Raw genomic sequence first — 21,715 nt, forward strand, 5'->3', positions numbered from 1 at the left:
AGATGTTATAGCCAAAGCAGCCATCAAATTGAGAGCAGACATTAAAAGTCAAGATGTTCCTCAAACCTGGCCGCCTGAAGTCAAACCAGAAGCAGAATGTCCTACCATTCCAGAGTCGCTCATTATTTTCCTGTATTCTCTACTCACAGGCTCAAATGATCCTGATCATGCATCCCAGAGAGTGCAGTGCCTTCTGCAGTCATTTGGCCATGACATAGTATATGCAGTGACATGTGGAAATACCAAGCCTTCCAAGCACATTGTTCTGCCATTCAGTGTCAAATCGTTGACAGGAAATGTAGAGTTGATAAACATCCTCAACCGACTTGGTCACAGTGTGTGTCCTATTCACAGATGGAAGAGATCAACACTGCCCTGTGTCTCCAGAAACTCTCATCATCAGGGAGTGGCATTGCCCTTCCAGCTAACATCCATCCTGGCATATTCACAACTTTAGCCTGGGACAATATCAACCGTCTTGAAGAAACTGTCAGTGGTGAGGGAACATCTCACAGAGTCAATGGGATTGCTGTGCAAGCAAAGCCAGTCAACCCACTTCCTGTCCAACCCATGCCCACTGTTCCCAAAACAAAGAAGAGAAGCATTGATGGACCCCCACCAATGTTACCAACTTACAATGCTGGACAACGGGTAGGGCCACCACAAAGCAAAAAGTCAGATGCCGATACTGCAGCCAATACTAAGCTTGCCAGAGAGAAAAACCTTCTTTGGGTCCTAGCACGCATGTCACAACAAGAAGAACAGTCAGTCAGCAGCTGGACAGGCTTCAACATCCTGACTCTAGGAGAGATGACGGTCATCCCCGACAATATAGGCTATCTGCCTACCATCAATGCTCCAGCGACACAAATGTCTACTGTCAACGAGGTGCTTAACCAGTCACTGAGCATCATGCAGTGCTTAGGCCTGAGGAAGATTGTCTGTGTCTTTGACCAAGCCCTGTATGCGAAGGCTGTCGAGATCACATGGAAACACCATGACAAGTTCCATGATATCATCGTTAGGCTTGGGGTATTCCACACCATCTGCACACTGCTGACAATAATAGGAAAGCGTTTCCAAGATGCTGGACTCAAAGACCTCTGCATTGAGTCTGGCATGATTGCAGAAGGCTCAATTGCTGGTGTTATGGATGGCCGCAAGTACAACAGGGCAGTGCGACTACACAAGCTCCTGTATGAGGCTCTCATGCGACTGACCTTGAATGGTTTCCTGTCCTGGTTGGAAGAAACTCACAGGAATGACATGGTTCACCTGAATGAGACACTGACGACCATTGACAGCCTTGGGAAAGAAGTCTCACAACATGCTTTGAAGGAGGTCCTCAAGAACAGCTCTTGTACACGCATCATGGATCTATTTGAAGTCTACCGTGAGTTCCTTAGAGGTGGAAACGGCAGCATCTTGAACTTCTGGATGTCCTATTTGGACATGGTTGAAATCTTGTTGGGGCTCATCCGAGCATCCAGAGAGGGAGACTGGATGCTACACTTGGCTAGCATTCGAGCAATGATCCCATGGTGCTTTGCTTATGACAGGATGAATTATGCACGCTACCTCCCCTACTACTACGCCCAGATGTCTGAGCTGCCCATCACACACCCAGATGTGTACACAGAATTCATGGAAGGAGGCTTCTCAGTCCAACTGGGCTCCACCAATCCCTTTGGCCGAATCCCTGTTGACCAAGCTATAGAAGAAACGGTGAACAAAGACACCCAAACAGCTGGAGGGACAAAGGGATTCAGCTTGAAGCCAGGAGCTGTGACCAAATATTATCTCACAGCTGAGTATAGAAGCATGTACCTCAGACAGCTGAGAGACCTGACAGGGCAAGGCAGGTGCAAATGGTCTCATCCAGATCTACAGAGTCCAAGGATCGAGAGAGATGAAGCAGATGTCCAGTCTCTCATGGACCTTATGGAGAATAACTGGCTCAATCCTATGTCCCCTGATGAGATTGATTTGATTAGCCTCTCCACTGGCAACATGGCTCCACCTGATGTGACCATAGATCTCTTGAGAGCTCTTGAGAAAGGAGAAGAGGCCTACCAAGCATTCCAGCAAACAAGGTTAGATGCAGACCCACCACCTGTGAAATTCCACGACAAGATGACCAAGCAAAGTCTGAAAACATTCTCCAATGTCAGCACAAAACAAGCTCATGGAAAGAAAGCACAGGATGTGGTTCTGAAGGCAGATAGAAACCTTTTCAGTCACATGATCCTGGTGGCTGAAAGCAGGAAGGTGAATCTGAAGGATGTCCTTGCCTACCCATTGGGCCCACTACCATGGGCACTGGCAAATGCTGATGGGTCCTTACGCAAAACAAACAAGGCTGCACTTGCCAGAGAGCTTGAAAAGAATGTATCTCCTGCAGAAGACATCCCAATCCCATCTACTTCCTCATTGATGGGATGAGCCTGGTCCAAAAAATGAATGGCAACAACAAAACCTTTGCACAGGTGGCAGAGTCAGCCTTGACCCAGGTCCTCCATGAGGGAGCACAGAGTGGGAGGATTGATGTTGTTTTTGATGTCTATCACCAGACTTCGATCAAAGATGCTGAACGACTGAACCGGGATGGAGACATCACTCTCCAGTACAAGAATCTTGCAGGGGGACACCACGTCCAGCAGTGGAGAAAATTTCTGTGCAGTTCCTCCAACAAGACCAGTCTCATCAAGTTTCTGGTGGAAGAGTGGAAACTCCCACGATACAGAGCTATGCTGCATGGCAAGGTGTTGTACATGACCTGTGAGGAAACCTGCTACAAGTTGACAGAAGATGGGTGTGAGAAAGCAGCAGAACTGCACTCCACACATGAAGAAGCTGACACCCGTCTGCTCCTGCATGCATTGCATGCAGCAAATGCGGGCTTAAAGTCAGTTATCATCACAGCTGAGGACACTGATGTCATGGTGCTTTGTCTTGGCTTCCAGAAGGACATCACCTGTCCCATCTACCAGGAGTGTGGGACTCAGAACCGCACACGGTTTGTCGACATCACCAAACTGACAAGTTCACTTGGAGACAGCATCTGTGACAGCCTAATTGGCTTACATGCCTTCACAGGCTGCGACACTGTCAGTGCATTCGCTGGTCGAGGGAAGCTGAATGCCCTGAAGATAGTGAGAAAGCACACTTCCTGCCAAGAGACTTTTAGTCAACTGGGACAGACATGGAATGTGAGTGATGAGCTGTTCCAGAAAATTGAGCAGTTCACCTGTCAGATGTATGTTGCTAATAGCAGCACTGCTGAGGTGAACAAACTGCGTTACCAGCTTTTCTGCACCAAAAGGGGAGAGGTTGAGTCCAGCCAGCTGCCACCATGTAGAGACTGTCTCTTTATGCATGTTCAACGAGCCAACTATCAGGCAGCAATATGGAAGTGCTGTCTGCAGGCTAACCCTGTGGTGCCAAGCCCTACTGAGTATGGATGGACAGACGATGAAGGCAAGCTGGCCATTTACTGGATGCGCTCCCCACCTGCACCAGATGTGGTCTTGGAAATGCTAACATGCAAGTGTGTGCATTCATGCAAAATGCCAAGCTGCATGTGCCTGTCAAATGGACTTCCATGCACAGACATGTGCAGGTTACAGACCTGCAGTAACCAAAAACAGCAGGATGGTCCAGAACTGGACTTTGAACTTGGGGTGTCAGATGATGAGAGAAACGAGCAGTTTGATGAATGATAGTGTGATGATTCTGATGGTATTACTGTGGTAGTAGTCTATTGATGCACAGGATGTTGATTCTGGACTTGGTTACCCAGAGCTTGATAACAATAATGTAACCATATTCACATATACCCATTACCCTACCCATTACCATTACATATACCCACTAATGATATGGGATTACATGTATCATTGACTAAGTATATGTAAATGTCAATGTTGTTTAAAATATTAAAATAGTTCATTACCTCACTATGGTATTCCTTTTTATCATGTATTTTGATTGTGTGTTTAAACAAATGTATAGAGACCAGTTTGTGACCTAACTGGCTTTGGTCTAGTTCTCATTTAAGGCTCACAATCACCTCACACAATGAAATAGTATGGGTATATTATACATTTCCTGAATCTTTACAGTCCTGTGAGTATTCCAGTTTTTGTGTTTTGTGTCCCTGATATTCCTAGATGCCACAGGGCTAAAAGAAAGTATATAGTTTAGGCGAAAATTGCAGAAAGATGTGTGTTATTGACGGGTTGAAGAGCTCAAGTGACCTCTATATTTGTGAGAAATATCCACAACAGGGCTTGAATGAAAGCTAAGAAGGTCCCCTTTAAAATGATACCAAAGACAATATTATAGAACATTGAAAAATGTCCTGACCATGAGGCTAAACCAGGATATGCACCAGCGTCTAAAATGCAATTTAGTTTAGCGGGTGGTTAACTTCATGAGCTGATAACTGTGATACAGCTGCCACTCAGGAATGGTTATCATACCAAAATATCATCTACAGACATGGATCCTTTCAAAAATTATAAGTAAGTTTTGCCACCTTGAGTGTACCGAAATATCGTCTGGCCCATGGACTACAATGTGCAGGCACATGTTAAAAATTAAAAAGGACTGCGGCTTTGCCAAACAGTGCAAGACAGACATATACAAACACAGCAAACACAGTATAAGATATACACACATGAAGACCAAAAGATAAAGATAAGTAAAAAAAAAAGATCAAGAGTACAAAGTATTTAATGTTACAATGTTACAATTTCATTTAGCAGATGCCTTTATCTAAAGCAACGCACATCTGAGAGTTAATACAACACAAGCAAGGGTCTAGTCAGGCGGTGACAACAAACGTGAGTGCCAAAAAACTAGGTTCAAGTCTGATAGGACATAGTAGGTGTCAACAGGCAGTGCACAAAGGCAATGCATAGGGTGCATAGAAGCGTTTTTTTTTTTTTTTTTTTTTTTTTAATATTAATACCATCAGGTGTGAGGGTGTTCAAGAAAGAGCTGGGTCTTTAGCTTCTTCTTAAAGATGGAGAGGGACTCAGTGGATCGAATGGAGTTTGGTAACTCGTTCCACCACTGGGGAACTACCGAAGAGAAGAGTCTGGCTAGTGACTTAGGGCCTCGTTGTGTTGGAAGTGCCAGGTGCCTTTAATTGGCAAAGCATAGTGAACGGGACTACCTGAATGAGGGAGTTCAGGTAGGTGGAAGCCGTTGTAGTTGCTGTTTTGTAAGCGAGCATTAAGGTTTTGAATTTCATGCGGGCAGCAACTGGGAGCCAGTGGAGGGATATGAACAGTGGAGTGACATGTGCTGTTTTGAGTTGACTGAAGACCAGATGTACCACCATGTTCTGGATCATTTGCAGAAGTTTGAAAGTGCATGCAGGGAGACCTGTCAGTAAGGAGTTGCAGTAGTCGATGCGTGATATTACGAGAGCCAGTAGCAGGAGTTATGCTGCATGCTCAGAAAAGTTGGGTCTAATTTTCCTGATGTTGTACAGGACAAATTGGCATGCCTGAGCAATCGAGGCCACGTGAACCTTAAAGGTTAGTTGGTCATCAATCATGACACCCAGGTTTCGGGCAGACTTTGTGGGCATGAGTTGGGTTGATCCAAGCTGGATATTGATCTGTTGTTGTAAGAATGGACTGGCTGGGATGACAAGGAGCTCAGTCTTAGATAGGTTAAGCTGAAGGTGGCGTTCTTTCATCCATGCAGCGATATCAGCAAGGCATGATGATATCCGTGCTGAGACTATGAAGTCATATAACGGGAATGATAAGTAGAGCTGGGTATCGTCAGCATAGCAATGGTTTGAGAAACCATGGGAGCAGATGATTGTACCAAGTGATGTGGTGTATATTGAGAAGAGAAGGGGACCAGGCACTGACCCTTGGGGTACCCCTGTGGATAAACTGTGTGGTTTGGACACTTCTCCCTGAGAGGTAGGACATGAACCAGCGGAGGGCAGATGCTGAGATACCACGGTCAGTGAGTGTGGAGAGGAGGATTTGGTGGTTAACTTCATGTTCAAGTACTTTATTTATTTGTCACAGGCACCAAAATACAAAGTAAAACATGCAGTGAAATGAAGGGGGGTACTCTGTCTGTCATTATGTGAAAAATGACATAGGTCTAGATAAAAGACAAAAGATCAGTGCATTCTTAAGTCAAAATAAACAATAAATAAAAAAAACCCCAGCTGTCTGAAGTATGTGAAAGGTCGTATATATGTTGAGAGTTCTTATGGCCTGTGGATAGAAACTTCTCTTTAGTCTCTCTGTTTTGGCCCTAAGACTACAGAGGCGTCTACCAGATCCCAATAGCCTGAACAGTTCGTCATTAGGGTGAGAAGTGTCGCTCATGCTCTTCTTGGCTCATGTCCTCACCGTTCTGGTGTAAGTGTCCTGCAGGATGGGGAGGGATGTCTCTGTAGGTCAACTTGGTCACGGGCAGAGCAGTTTCCATACCAGGAGGGGATGCAACCTGTTAGGACGCTCTCCACAGCCGAGGAATAGAATGTCTTCAGGGTGGAGGGTGAGACCTTGAATTTTGTCAGCCTTTGGAGGAAGTAGAGCCTCTGTCTGGACTTGTTTAGAGTGTGCTGGGTGTGAAAAGTCCAGGTGAGGTCCTCAGCGATGTGTATGCTGAGGTATCTAAAGCTGAAGACCCTCTCCACAGGTTCCCTGTTGATCTTTAGTGGGATGTTTCCTTTCCCCTGCTGTCTCCTGGAGTCCACCACCATTTCTTTGGTCTTGCTGACGTTCAGGGTCAGGTTGTTGTACTGGCACCACTGTGCCAGGTCATCTACTTGGTTCAGATAGGCCTGTTCATTGTTGTTGGAAATCAGGCCTATTACCACTGTATGGTCTGCAAATTTGATGATTGAGGTGGAACTGTCTGTGGCTTTGCAGTCATGTGTGTAGATATTGTACAGCAGAGGGCTCAGCACACAACTCTGAGAAGCACCTGTGTTGAGGATCAATGTTCCACCTGGGGCTGGTCAGTGAGAAAGTTGTACACCCAATTACACAATGGGGTGTTGATTCCTAGCGACCTCATCTTCGTGACCCGATTGAGGGAGACTATAGTATTAAACGCTGAACTGTAGTCAATGAACAGCATACGTACGTAGTCCCCCCCCCCCCAATCCAGGTGGGTTAAGGTGGTGTGCAAGAGGTTAGAGATAGCATCGTCTCTGCACCTGTTGTTTTTATAGGCAAACTGGACGGGGTCGAATGAGCTGGGCAGGGATGAGCAGATGAAATCTTTCACCAACCTCTCAAAGCACTTCATCACTACTGATGTCAGGGCCACTGGTCAGTAGTCATTCAGGCATGATGGACTGTTGTTCTTTGGGACAGGGACAATAATGGACCGCTTGAAGCATGAGGGGACGACGGCTTGGGCCAGGGATGTGTTAAAGGTGTATTTAAACACTGGAGCTAGCTGGTTAGCGCAGGATTTTAGGGATCTTGTCAGGCCCTGCAGCTTTCTTGCCATTTACCCTCCTAAGGACCCTCCTCACATTGCTCTCTGTGACGGTGAATGGGGGTTCCCCGCTTTCTACTGTGGCCATTTGGCTGTTGTTGGTGCCGTTAGCCTCGTAGTGTGCGTAAAACATGTTCAGTTTGTCAACTAGGGAGGTATCCACACTCCTAGCCGAGCAAGGCTTGTTTTTAAAATCCGTAATGACTCGTAGTCCATTCCACATGAGAGCGGAGTCACCTTCATTAAAGTTGGCTTCCACTTTGTCCTTATAGCGCCATTTAGCCTCTTTGGTTGTCTTCCGCAGGCCGTAAGATGCTGCTTTATATTCAGTCATGTCACCAGAAATCAGCCGTGCATTGTAGGCGGTGGTGCGAGCTGTTAAAGCTGATCGAACTGCTGTATCGACCCATGGTTTCTGGTTCGGGAAGATCTTAATCTTGAAAGTTGGAATGATAGCATTTGTTAGCATAGAGATGTAACTCACTGCTACTTCTGTAAACTCACTGACGTTAGCTGAGGTCGTGCGGAACATCTCCCAATCAGTGTTCTCAAGAGCGTCCTGCAACATGGCTACCGAATGGTCAGCCCAACGCTTCACCTCTTTCGTCACCGGGGATTCCCTTAGGATTTTTTGTTTGTATTTTGGTAGGAGGAGGATAGCGGCATGGTCTGAATTGCCGAACGCTGGCAGGGAGATGGCTTTATAGTGCTCCCTAAACTGCATGTAGCAGTGATCCAGTGTGTTTCTTCCTCTCGTGGGGAAGTGAATATGTTGTTTGAATTCTGACATGCCCCGGGTAAGATTTGCTTTGTTAAAGTCACCGACCACTATGAAAGCAGCCCCCGGATACGGTTGTTGTTGTTTGTTTATCACCTCCTGCAGCTCGGATACGGCAATGTCAGTGTTGGCTTGGGGTGGAATATAGACCGCTGTGATGATTACTGATGTAAACTCGCGGGGCAGGTAGAATGAACGGCACATGATGGTTAGATGCTCCAGGTGGGGAGAGCAGGACCGAGAGAGAACCGTAACGTTCCCTGGGTCACACCGCTTGTTGTTTGTCATGAAGCAGACTCCTTCACCTTTGGATTTGCCAGACTCCTCTGTTCTATCCATACGGACAGTGGAGAAGTCTTCAGCCGGTGTAACTGCGTGGTCCGGTACGGTGGGGGTCAACCAGGATTCGGTGAAACACAGGATGTTACTGTTTCTAATGTCCCATTGGAATTGTATCCTCGCTCTGATGTCATTATTTTCTGATTGAACATTTGTGAGTAGGATGCTCGGCAAGGGTGGGCAGTTTGCATGGCTCCTCAGCCTGTTTCTGACCCCAGCTCTTTTCCCTCGATGTTTTTTGGGCCTTCTCCTGATCCCAGTGTAATCTTTCAAAAGTAAACAATCTTCATTACTCTGGCTGACGCTTCGGAGAATCTCCGGTGGTAACCCTGTTGTGGTCCCAGTAAACTGATTTCTAATCTTAAAAAGCGTATCGCGATCATATGCGATCATATTAAAGATAAATTCGGTAAAAAGTTAAAAAGGAAGTAAGTAAAACATAAGATAAGACATAAAATAAGACAGTCTCGACGGAGCAACCCTGGTTGCATCTGGTATGACCTGCGCTAACCCAGAAGTATCTTTGTGAAAGGCACCTGACAGCTCTAGCAGCAATAAAGCTGAGGACTGACCATTAGCTCTAGCCAAACACAGTGATTCTATTACCGACTGCAGTGCAGTCTCGGTAGAGTGACCCCGCTTAAAGCCAGATTGGTACTGCAAGATGGTAGCGCCCTTGCCACGAAAGATATAATGGGGCTTTTTTTTTCTTTTATATGTTTACATTTGTCGTGTTTGTTATATAATTGTTGATTAGAGTGGAAATACATTCAGTAACTCATGTTAACTTGATTGACTGCTTCATGTCCACTTTAAACACTGCATTACAGTAAAGTGATACAATTTTCTGAACTTATTCAACTATTTTAGCTCAATGAAATGAAAAATCTATGCCTCTGCCACTTGGTCATCACATCCCATTACTCATGATCATTTTTTAAGATATTCTAGTCAGTAAATATCTTAAGAAAGCACCAGTAGTCATCCCTAAAATAGCATCACATTATCAATATTTGGGGTATTCAGTCAAAAATATTGTGATCTCTGATTTTGTCAATATTAAACAGCCCTATATGGTGTTCTTTTTGAAGGGCATATTAAAAGAACAGTTGTGTTGCACATCACAACACTACAAATTTCTTTAGTCTTAGGGAAGCAGCAACAGGTGCACTGACAGCGGAAATGTCTACCAGGACCGTTGCCAGAGAAATCAATGGCCATTCCTGCAGAATTTTAGCATCATTTCAGTGAATCAACCCTGCATAACTGTTGTCCACTGACTTCCGGTTTCTACTGCAGCGGTCATACCACTTTCCGGTTTGTTGGCGTGTGCTATTGACAATGGCATATTTTTGGCGATGCCTGCAAGATTTACCATGGATAAATGTCAACGACATGCACACAACTGTCGACAAACTTTCACCTGCACGTGCCAGCAAACGAGTGAAAAGTTTCAAGTTGTACATATCAAGTTACGTCCACAATTATGAGGATGAGCGGATGGAGGGACGGACGGACGGACGGACGGAATTGTGGACGTAACTTGATATGTACAACTTGAAACTTTTCATCCGCTTGCTGGTAGGTGCAGGTGAAAGTTTGTCAACAGTTCTGTGCATGTCGTTGACATTTATCCATGGTAAATCTTGCAGCCATTGCGAAAAATATGCCATTGTCAATAGCACACGCCAACAAACAAGAAACTGGTATGACCGCTGCAGTAGAAACTGGAAGTCAGTGGACTACAGTTATGCACAACTGGCCTCACAATGACAAGCAACATTTATCTGTCACAGCCAAGGCCACTACATCAACTTTCATCACTTGCTGGATTGTGTGTAGCAGCTGGCAAAACTGTGGAAACCCACAACCACATGTGATCTGCACCAACTGTCAAAAACTGCCTCAAGTGCACCTGTATGCTCAACATCTTCATTAGGGTCTTGAATACCACCTGCATGTTTTAGTTTGCCAGACAGATTGCAGATAGTTCTGTGATTAATATGGTTGTTCTACAGTATGAACAGGCATGAGCTATACACAATTCAACTGGTGACTTGTGCCTTTCCCTCATGTTTCAGCATGATAACGCATGGCTTTATGTGCACAAGTTCTGAATGCTGAGTTTGCCCTACAATGGCCTGCATCCTTGCTGGCCATTAACATGTTTTGGATGCTCTGGATCAACCTGTGTTGCAGTCCATTTCAGGTTTTGCCAATATCCTGCAACTTCCATACAACCAGAGGAATGGGAAAATGCTCCAGGGGTGACAATTAACCACTTGTTTTAGTCTTGTAAAGGAGACACCAGAAGTTACAAATAATTTTCATAGCAGATACTGAGGGGTTTTCTTCTCCATAAACATCCTGTGTAATTTGCAGTTTTGCGGCAGTCAGATGTGTGGTTTGAAGTAATTTGGTGGTCGGTAGTTTTTGCAGTGGCTCCTGCTATAAGAGAAGGACTGCTAATAACAACTCCAACCAGTTTATACATTATTTTGCAATTACAAAATGACAAGTGCATGTTATTGCTTCAGTGCTGACGCTCAGCTTCTAGGTTAACTTAATATATTTGGCAGCAAAACTGATCTTATTGACCATTAATCAATGTTCTAGCTCACTGACTGACCGGGATTTGCCTTTTGTGGACTCTGGCACCAGGATGAGAGCACTGGGACAATAATACACTTGTTAAAGTGAAGGAAAAAAACAAACAAACATATAAAACTAAAATGCAAACTGAAAGCTTCCATTACACTGTACTACATACAGAACCCTGAAACCAAAACCTGCTCCTGAGCATCATTACGTCAGAATGTATTTAGAAGATGTTTGCCTTTGAATACTTAGTAAGCTTTCTCTTGTGCTTCAGTCCAAAGCCCCAGACTGGGGTAAAGCGTCAGCATGCTGTCGTGGAAGTCCCAGAGGATGGCGCTGCTGAACTGATTGAGAAGGAGCCAGAAGAAGTCGAGCTGAAAAAGGCCAAGCTGACCCAGAAGAAGAAAGTCACTGACATCCCTGTCAAGCCTGACAAAGGTACCACATATCTCTTTTCTATCCATTTGGGTTCTAAAGAAGGGGTTGGGGGGGTCATTACTTGGGTGATGTTTAGACTGGCAGCCCAAATCAGATTTGTTTGTGGTAAATGTAAGTTGAATCTGGCTATTGTTCTGTAGTCTGTTTAAAAAAAATTTTTTTTTTTTAAAAACCCCAATTTTTTTCAAATCAGACTCTAACCACGTTTGTATGTGGTTTGCTGTTTGATTCCCATCACATTCATAGCGTGGAGATGTAGATGCTTCTTAGTTTCACTGTGCAGATCAAATCACAAGGGCCTTCATACGCGTCTCTTCATCATTAACACCACCAGGGGTCAGTACAACAGTATGTCACACGACATGTTACAAGACAAAACAAGCATGGAGGAGAAACAGAAGAGCAGCCTTCCATGGTCACATGCTGAGATCATTATGCCTACATTCCCAAAACACCAAACACACAAATGAAAAGACATTTATTAACCTTCCAGCTATGTCTCCACCAAGTCCAGACCCCATGTGGCATGGTGATGCTGGCAGTGAGAGGAGCATGGACCAACACAGCACATGCCATCATCCTCTGTCAGTGACGATGTCCATTGCTGTGCATGTTTGCTGCACTGTGACTCGTGTGGAAGAATTTTCCTGCAGCAAAATAAATTCTCTAAGTCGGCGATTGTAGTGTGAAAAGTTGAGTTCACTTTAATCTTGCAAATGTGGGCAAAGAAAACCAGTGGCTGCAATAGTTCTGATGTTTTCCTGAACGTAGCAGAGCAAATCTTTTTATACAGGGACTAACTAAGAATACACATACAGTGGATGTAGCTTAAATTCACAGCGTTGTATACATGTCATTGACAGTGGCAGGACAGACTTACTGGCTCCAGCAGCACGGTGGAAACACTACCTGATTTAACACTGAACACCATGGGGTTTTGACCTGGGACATAGACCGGTGTTGTTTGCATAAACAGGGGCAGTTAGCGTATAGAAAGGGTGATCGTGTCACGGGGTGAGAGAAGGAAGAATCCTCCAGGGGGTAATCATCAAGTGACCGATACCTCAATAAGGCTCAAATTAAGTGAGCACTAAAGTAAAGAGGTAGTAAGAACCTGATGCCTTCCTGTCTGAAGGAAAGCCCTCGCTTATAACCAAGGTTAGGGAATATACTTCCACTCTAGACGTTGCCATGGTGACAGTAGGTATTCTCTCCATATTGGCTTGTGTGACCAAGATTTGTTGGAAGATATTCCACTAGTACATCCATGTTGTTCCCGTGTGCTGGTGTTAGGCTGATACAACACTCAAAAACAAGTAAATAAAACTTGCCAGTCAAATTGTTTGTTAGAAAAAAAAAATTAGAAATTAATGTTTCATTCCTTTATTACACTTTTATTTACAGTGGCAAGAAGAAGTAAGTGAACCCTTTGAAATTACCTACATTTATGTATAAATGTGTCTTAAAATATGGTCTGATCTTCATCTAAGTTACAGTAATGACCAAACACAACCTGTTTTAACGAGACACTAGCACTGTCACGTGGTCTGTGAGGAAACTTGTGGATGCAGCGTCCTGACAGGCTGGAGTTTGTGCAACCTGCACAAACACAATCATTTACTTTGATGGTAAATGGTGAAATCCAGTACAAAATACTGAAAAAAACACCAATTCACTATGTAGCAACCACTCAGACTCAGTTCTCCCTGCTGCTGCACACTGAGCTGAGGAGACCGCTCAGACTCACTTCTCCCTGCTCCTGCACACTGAGCTGAGGAGACCGCTCAGACTCACTTCTCCCTGCTCCTGGACACTGAGCTGAGTAGGCCGCTCAGACTCCCTTCTCCCTGCTCCTGCACACTGAGCTGAGGAGACCGCTCAGACTCACTTCTCCCTGCTGCTGCATACTGAGCTGAGGAGACCGCTCAGACTCACTTCTCCCTGCTGCTGCACACTGAGCTGAGGAGACCGCTCAGACTCACTTCTCCCTGCTGCTGCATACTGAGCTGAGGAGACCGCTCAGACTCACTTCTCCCTGCTGCTGCACACTGAGCTGAGGAGACCGCTCAGACTCACTTCTCCCTGCTGCTGCACACTGAGCTGAGGAGACCGGCACCCTTCTGTTACGTGACATGATGCCATGTTAGGGGCACAAAACGGTTTTTAGGAGCTTTGCTCAAAACGGCCACTTTTTCCTCAGAATTTGTGCCCTTATGTCTTGTAAACATAAAATCCTGCATTGACTTTTCAAATGGTTGTTTTTGCTTCATTTTCATGGTAAATTTCAGGAACATGTAAAAATGTGTGGTAAATTTCATTTCATAAAAATTCATGATAAATTTCAGTAAATTTCAGACAGGAAGAAATGGAAATGGAAACGGATGATCCGCTGTGGCGACCCCTAATGGGAGCAGCCAAAAGTAGTAATAGTAGTAGTAGTAGTAGTTGTAGTAGTAGTAGTAGTAGTAGTAATAGTAATAGTAGTAGTTTCGTGGTAAAATTTGTAAAAAAAAACATTTAACCTGCAATATGCACTTTAAAACTTTTTTTCCTCTTGGGGATGTGGTGTCCGAACAAACAAGATAACAGAACTTTATTTACAATAATATATAATACAGAGTCAATAAAAACACACCACAGTAAAATGATTAAAAGTATAGATACTCCCAGTATTTTAAAAACATCCATCCTGCGTTGCTTCTGGCATCAGATGGGAAGATATCTCTGTGAGGGGCTTTGCTGTTGCACTTTCAGACTCAGACCTCTTGACCTGTGTTTGTGCCCCTTGTTACACTCACATCTACATCTTCTTTTGTTCAGATGCTGTGAAGGTCAAGGCAGAACAGAATGAAAAAGAGGTGAAGCCGCAGTCTAAATCCCAGTCCAGAGTCAACGCCAAGAGAGCTGTGAACAGACGAAGCCCGCTGAAGAAAGAAAAAGACGTCTCAGTTCCTGAACGCCCTGAAACCCGGGCACAGCCAGCAGCACCTGCCCCCGCTGCCAGCGCTGAGAAGACTGGGTCTGCTGAGGACCTGCAGCCAGTCAGCAGCTGTAGCCCAGCACACAGACTGTTTCACAGGACCCTGAGCCCAGCTGACGTCCTCCATGTCCACAGCTATGCAAAGGGGGACTATGGGGAGGGAGAAGCCCCACCCAAGGAGGAGGTAAAGAGCATTGGAAGTGACAGTGAAACAGCGAAAAGAGACAAGCAGGCCATCAGACTGGTGAGTGCAGATATCATCATATGCATGAACCCATTTTACCCTTTTTGGCTGGACACCCTACAACCGAGAATATCGCTGAGTGATCGTGTTTAGACTGACTGACTGACTGATCTGGTCTTGGGCCGCTGGATCAGGTGACCAGTGATGTCACTGAAGTTACATGATTGCTCGGCAGATAGATATCGCATGCTAACCAATAGAACATATTGCTGCTTGTGGCTATGACTTAAATGCTAAGAATGGAATATTTTGCTGCTGGTGTCCGGGTAGCGTAGTGGTCTATTCCGTTGCCTATCAACACGGGGACCCCGGTTCGAATCCCCGTGTTGCCTCCGGCTTGGTCGGGCATCCCTACAGACATAATTGGCTGTGTCTGCGGATGGGAAGCCGGATGTGGGTATGTGTCCTGGTCGCTGCACTAGCATCTGGCTGGGGCACCTTTTCGGGGGGGGGGGAACTGGGGGAATAGCGTGATCCTCCCATGCACTACGTTCCCCTGGTGAAACTCTTCACTGTCAGGTGAAAAGAAGCGGCTGGTGACTCCACACGTATAGGAGGAGGCATGTGGTAGTCTGCAGCCCTCCCCAGATCAGCAGAGCGACTCGGACAGCTCGGAAGAGTGGGGTAATTGGCCAGATACACTGGGGAGAAAGAGTGGAAAAACTCCAAAAAAAAAAAAAATTGCTGCTCTTTCCAAATGTGGTTGCGTACTGTACCAGTCCAGCATAGAGCAGAGTAGGAGAGAAACCAGCTCGCCATGTGCCAAGAGGCATGATGGAGAGTGAACAGTTAAAGTACCCCGAATAACAACCACTCTGACCAGACACTCAGCACCGACTGAGTCTTGGAAAAACAAGCAACATCCACAGATAGAAACAGATGCAAGAGGAGGAGGAGTTAACAGATAATTAGAATAGTTATAATTACATAGCTCAACCAAGTCATGTGATACTCTGCTTCATTAACAACACATTACTGGGACCACTGCAGGAAATTGCAGGTGAATATTTAATATCCAGGAATTCACATTACAGACACTACTACCGACTATCCCTGTAACAAATTGGCCACAGTTTCGAACATTGACCATACACGGAGGCAGCACGGTGGCACAGTGTTGATGCAGTCGCCTCACAGCAAGAAGGTCCTGGGTTCGAGCCCCGGGGTAGTCCAACCCTGGGGGTCGTCCGGGGTCATCCTCTGTGGAGTTTTCATGTTATCCCCGTGTCTGCGTGGGTTTCCTCCGGGTGCACCGCCCCCCCCCCAGTCTAAAGACATGTAGGTCAGGTGAATCAGCTGTACTAAATTGCCCCTCGGTGTGTGTGTGTGTGTGTGTGTGTGTGTGTGTGTGTGTGTGTGTGTGTGTGTGTGTGTGTGTGTGTGTGTGGGACCTGTGATGGACTGGCAGCCTGTCCAGGGTGCCTCTCCACCTGCCGCCCAATGAATGCGGGGATAGATAGGCTCAAGCATCCCCGCGACCCTGAGAGCAGGATAAGTGGTTTGGATAATGGATGATAAATTGTAGGCTGTTTTGTGTACCAATATATACACATTACGTTGTATTATCACTTTATCACAAGTGTTTTGTGTAACTGCCACCCAGTATTGTTGAAAATGATTGAAATCTGAATCTGGCTTCATGCCCTATTTGCAGTACCGGTTACAGTATCTGTTGAAGCTCGTATTTACAGTACTGGTTACAGTATCTGTTGAAGCTCATGTTTGCAGTACTGGTTACAGTATCTGTTGGAGCTCTTGTTTGCAGTACTGGTTACAGTATCTGTTGGAGCCCTTGTTGGCAGTACCTGGTGAAGCTCATGTCTGGATATGTGTGTGAGGTTTGATGCAGTGTTATTTTCATGGTCCTGGGTGAGCAGTATGGTTACAGAAGCCAGAACCAAGTCCTGCTTGCTTGTCCTTGAAGTCTTCTCAGACTGTAGGACCAAGACCATCCAGCCTGACCATCCTGGACATGGATGTTGATAGGAATATTCTCTCCAGCAGGGGGCAGAAGAGGTAGCTTGGGATGAAGCGCTAGAAAGCCATCTAGGAAAGCTACCACGGCATCACCCACTGATGAAGGATGGCACAAGTGATGAAGGTTTGTCATAAGAACAACATGTTATGTCTATGCTACAATGCATGTCTGACAGACATGTTATAACACTGACACACTGACATGCGTCACAGCAGAACCTTCAAGTAAAACAGTTAACTGCACTGATTTGAAAAAGTACATCAGGGAGTGAAGTAGTGAAACATGATATAATACACAACAAACAGCCAGGGCATTGTAAGGCACCATCACTATCTTTAGTTTGTTGTAATTGCTTGCGGCATTAATTAATAAGACCATAATCTACACGTTACACAACAGGTCACACTAGTACATTGTAATGTATGTGAAAGTGTTTGTAAATGAATATTGTAACAATGGATGTATGGATGACAAGATGCTTAAAATACTTCTCAGTGCACTCAGAACGTCTAGTTTCAGCTCAGACTCATGCTGTTTATACAATGGATTTTTAAGTTGTGAATTGTTTATATTAGTAGATAATAGATGACAATTTGTGTTTTTTGGCTTCACAAGACTGTTTCCATCCCTTTTTAATGGCATGTTAACTGTTGTATGAATATTCTCTGTTTTGAACTTTTATTTAGTTTCAAGAGGGTCCTCTGTTAATATGCTTAATATTTGTGGTGGTCTTGTCTTTCTTTCCGTAGAATTGCCAGAGGAGGTGCCAGTGGAGGAGGACTGTACAGAAGGGGATAGCTGGGCTAAGCACCTGGCTCACTTGTGGCAGAGCCAACCTCCCAACATGAAGAAAGAGCGGGAATATAACCGGCGTGTGGGCCTTCAGCCCCCGTACTGTTCCATCTGCTTGCTGTTTCAGACGTACATGCGGGTAAAGATCAAACTGTCAGCCTTTCCCAAGAGCTGAGGCCCTGGTTTTCTCCCTCCAGGCCTTTTTCTGGGGGTGAATAGATAGGTTGAGACATTACAGTCAGCAGTGGTATTAGTAAGGACATGGAGATGCTGTCAAAATCCTATCTAATCCAAGCAATGAAACATTTACTTCATGTAATGAAAGTGATGTAAAACAAAAAAAGTTTTTATTTTATTGATTTTTAATTTAAAATTTTGCAATGCATCAGTCTCTAATTTTGACTGACGACTGGAGTTATGGCCAATATGTGCACTTCACACACAATTGAACAAATGGAAAAACAGATATTGTCAAAGTAATATACAGAAAGTGGAAAACATCTCATCTCATCATCAGCCGCTTCTCCAGGGTCGGCAGCAAGCTAAGTAGGGCACTCCAGGCTTCCCTCTCCCCAGCAACGCACTCCAGCTCCTCCTGGGGGATCTCAAGATGTTCCCAGGCCATATTGAACATGTGGTCCCTCCAGCAAGTTCTGGGTCTACCCTGGGGTCTCCTCCCAGTTGGACGTGCCCAGTAAACCTCCAAAGGAAGGCACCCAGGAGGCATCCTAATCAGATGCCTAAACCACCTCAACTGACTCCTTTTGACAAGAAGGAGCAGCGGCTCTACTCCGAGCCCCCTCCGGATGTCCGAGCTCCTCACCCTATCTCTAAGGCTGAGCCCAGACACACTACGGAGGAGACTAATTTCAGCCGCTTGTATCTGTGATCTCACCCTTTCGGTCACTACCCAAAGCTCATGAGCATAGGTGAGGGTTGGAACGAAGACTGACTTGTAATTTGAGAGCTTTTTTTTCCGGCTCAGCTCCCTCTTCACCACAACGTTCTGGTACAACGTCCGCATTACTGCTGATGCTGCACCAATCCGCCTGTCAATCTCCCGTTCCATCTGACCCTCACTTGTGAAGATACTTGGAACTCCTTCGCTTGAGGTAACAACTCATCCCCAACCCAGAGGGAGCAGTCCACCATTTTCCGGTAGAGAACCATGGCCTCAGACTTGGAGGTGCTCACTCTCATCCCGGCCATTTCACACTCAGCTGCAAACCGCCCCAGTGCATGCTGGAGGTCGTGTTCTGATGAAGCCAACAAAACCACATCATCTGCAAAGAGCAGAGATGCAACTCTTGAGTTTCCCAAAATGGACACACTCCTCACCTTGGCTACGCCTTGAGATCTTGTCCATGAATATCACAAACAGCATCAGAGATGAGGGACAACCTTGGCGGAGTCCGACACCCACTGCAAACATGTTTGAATTTGTGCCGAGAATGCGGACACAGCTCGCACTTTGGTTATACAAGTACCAGATGGCTTTTAGCAACTGCCCCGGTACCCCATACTCCCGCAGTAGCCCCCACAGAGTGCCCTGGGGTACATGATCGTAAGCCTTCTACAAGTCCACAGAAGTGGAAAACATTTAACATCTTAATTAAAAATTATCCAGTCAGTCCAGAGGGGAAAATGCAATGTGCTGATATGTCACACATACTAGTAGTTAAGACAACGGCAGGAAAGAGTAAAAGAACTGATTTGAAACAAAGTTTTGCTTAATTTGTCTTAAATTGACTTGCCATGTACTATACAGTGTACATAAATTTCTATGGTGGCATTGTTCTGTAATACACAATACAGCATATACTGGTAGACATGGGCAGTAATAGGATTTGTAAGAGAAGTGCAAGACGTGATAGACGTTAATGCTGTGATTGTAATGGCATATAATGATGAGGTACACGGACTCTTTGACATTTGGATGTCAAATGCAAGACTGGATGTGTGAAGGAGTGTGGGGTTGCTTCTAAGTGCGAGTGAAAGTTGGGCTTTTTTGTAAAGAAGCACCTTATTACTAGTGAGTATGTAGAATGAGCAACACTATTTACAAACTTGATCTTACTTGAAGTACTTGATTTACAAACTTAGCTCTTCAGCTTGGTTAAAGGGCGTAACCAGTGGTTGATTTTAGTGAAACTAAGGCCTTGTGCAACTAAGACTGCCAGCCCAAATCCATTTTTTGGCATATCCACATTGTATACTGACTGATTTTAGAAAGTCTGCACAGCAAAAAAAAAAAAAAAAAAACCACATGTAATGCGATTTTTTCAAATCGGATCTAAATCATATTTGGAGGTGGTTGGAAATGTGATTCCAATCGGATTTCTACAGATGCATCTCAGTCTGGACACTTTGGCTGCCCACATCAGATTCCAAACTGTCTTTTGCGTCACTCAGAACACTAACTAATTTGCAGACGACACCACACCTCTCGCTGCACCGTGGAGCCCACCATGACTGCAGCACAGCACACTGCGATGTAAACAGCCTCTTCCGTCGCTGAGTTTGTCTGGTGTGACGGAGTTCTGCACCGCAACTTGAAAGTGCGATTGTTCGGAGGGTGAGATGATGGATCTCCATTTCTCATTATTCCGTGTTGGTAAACTGCATCGCCAGCGCACGTTGTATTCCTGCCTACGTCATTACCACAGCAACCCATGCAGGTAGGTTTGTGATGTCTGGACACACAAATCCGATCTAATCACTTGCAAACAACAGTGCGGACAGTGTGTCTTAAAGATCTGATTTGAGAAACAAATTCAATTTGCCTGTAGCCTGAACAAGGCCTAAACCTCTGTAAATTGTCAAATAATGCATCAGTTGTGTGGGTTCTGTCTTGGGAGCGCTTGAATCAGAGGGTGTGTTTGCTTATGTACATTGTACATCCAAGAAAACACATGTTCGTGCTTCTGGGGCCTGGCAGTCTCTAGTGCTGAGGCAGGCTCTTGTCTGTTTAACGTGGAGAAAAAGTGTGGCTCAGGAAAACAGCCATTAATGTTAGTTGTTTATCTTGAATCCCTTTCCCCCTTCAATACTTTACTCAAAATCGTTAAAGATTGAATGTCAGGGTTCCATTCCTGTAGTGGTTCCCATCACAATAATTGGTAGCCTCATCTTAGTGGAATGTAGACACCAAGTAAAAAGGGGGTGGGGGGGTCATCCTGGGTGTCTATTTACTTTGTCTGATTTGACGGTGTAGGTCAAAACTAACCCATAATGGCAGCAAAGCTTCTTTTGTATGTTTGCCAAGCAGCAATAGTAATTAAGCAAGGTGGGACTTGTGGAAAATTTGCAATTGGTCAATTGCATTTTTAAGAACTAATTTCAAAAATAATACTAATTATATACATCCTAAAATCCTCGGGCAAGTCGGTCAATAAAAAAAACTTGTTCACAGAAAGTATTAAATTATGTACATTTTTGAAATATTATTCTACTGAAAAAAAGATCCAGGTTGGGGATGAGTTGTTGCCTCAAGAGAAGGAGTTCAAGTATCTCGGGGTCTTGTTCACGAGTGAGGGTAGGATGGAGCAGGAGATTGACAGGTGGATTGGTGCAGCATCAGCAGTAATGGAGTCGTTGTACCGGACCATTGTGGTGAAGAGGGAGCTGAGCCGGAAGGCAAAGCTCTCAATTTACCAATCAGTCTTCATTCCAACCCTCACCTGTGGTCATGAGCTTCGGGTAGTGACTGAAAGGGTGAGATCTTGGATACAAGCGGCTGAAATGAGTTTCCTCCACAGGGTGTCTGGGCTCAGCCTTAGAGATAGGGTGAGGAGCTCGGACATCCGGAGAGAGCTCGGAGTAGAGCCGCTGCTCCATCGCATCGAAAGGAGCCAGTCGAGGTGGTTCAGGCATCTGATTAGGATGCCTCCTGGGCACCTTCCTTTGGAGGTTTTCCAGGCACGTCCCAACTGGGAGGAGACCCCGGGGTAGACCCAGAACTCGCTGGAGGGACTACATGTTCAATCTGGCCTGGGAATGCCTTGGGCTCCCCCAGGAGGATCTGGGGGGCGTTGCTGGGGAGAGGGACATCTGGAGTGCCCAACTTGGCTTGCTGCC

General features: G+C 45.3%; 1 protein-coding gene across 3 annotated transcripts in view; it reads left to right on the plus strand.

The window, feature by feature from the left end:
* The window catches only part of kdm4aa (lysine (K)-specific demethylase 4A, genome duplicate a), a 61,941-nt gene that overhangs the window by 20,715 nt on the left and 19,511 nt on the right, over positions 1 to 21,715 (plus strand). For 2 of the 3 annotated variants that reach the window (XM_056275727.1, XM_056275729.1), the window contains exons 10-13: positions 11,481 to 11,644; positions 14,465 to 14,868; positions 16,870 to 16,969; positions 17,596 to 17,777. In XM_056275727.1, the coding sequence (XP_056131702.1) occupies positions 11,481 to 11,644; positions 14,465 to 14,868; positions 16,870 to 16,969; positions 17,596 to 17,777 (850 nt within the window). The remainder of the gene's footprint in view (positions 1 to 11,480; positions 11,645 to 14,464; positions 14,869 to 16,869; positions 16,970 to 17,595; positions 17,778 to 21,715) is intronic. The other variant, XM_056275728.1, reaches the window with a different exon arrangement.

The sequence above is a fragment of the Lampris incognitus genome, chromosome 3 (assembly GCF_029633865.1).
Source record: "Lampris incognitus isolate fLamInc1 chromosome 3, fLamInc1.hap2, whole genome shotgun sequence".
Classification (NCBI taxonomy): Eukaryota; Metazoa; Chordata; class Actinopteri; order Lampriformes; family Lampridae; genus Lampris; species Lampris incognitus.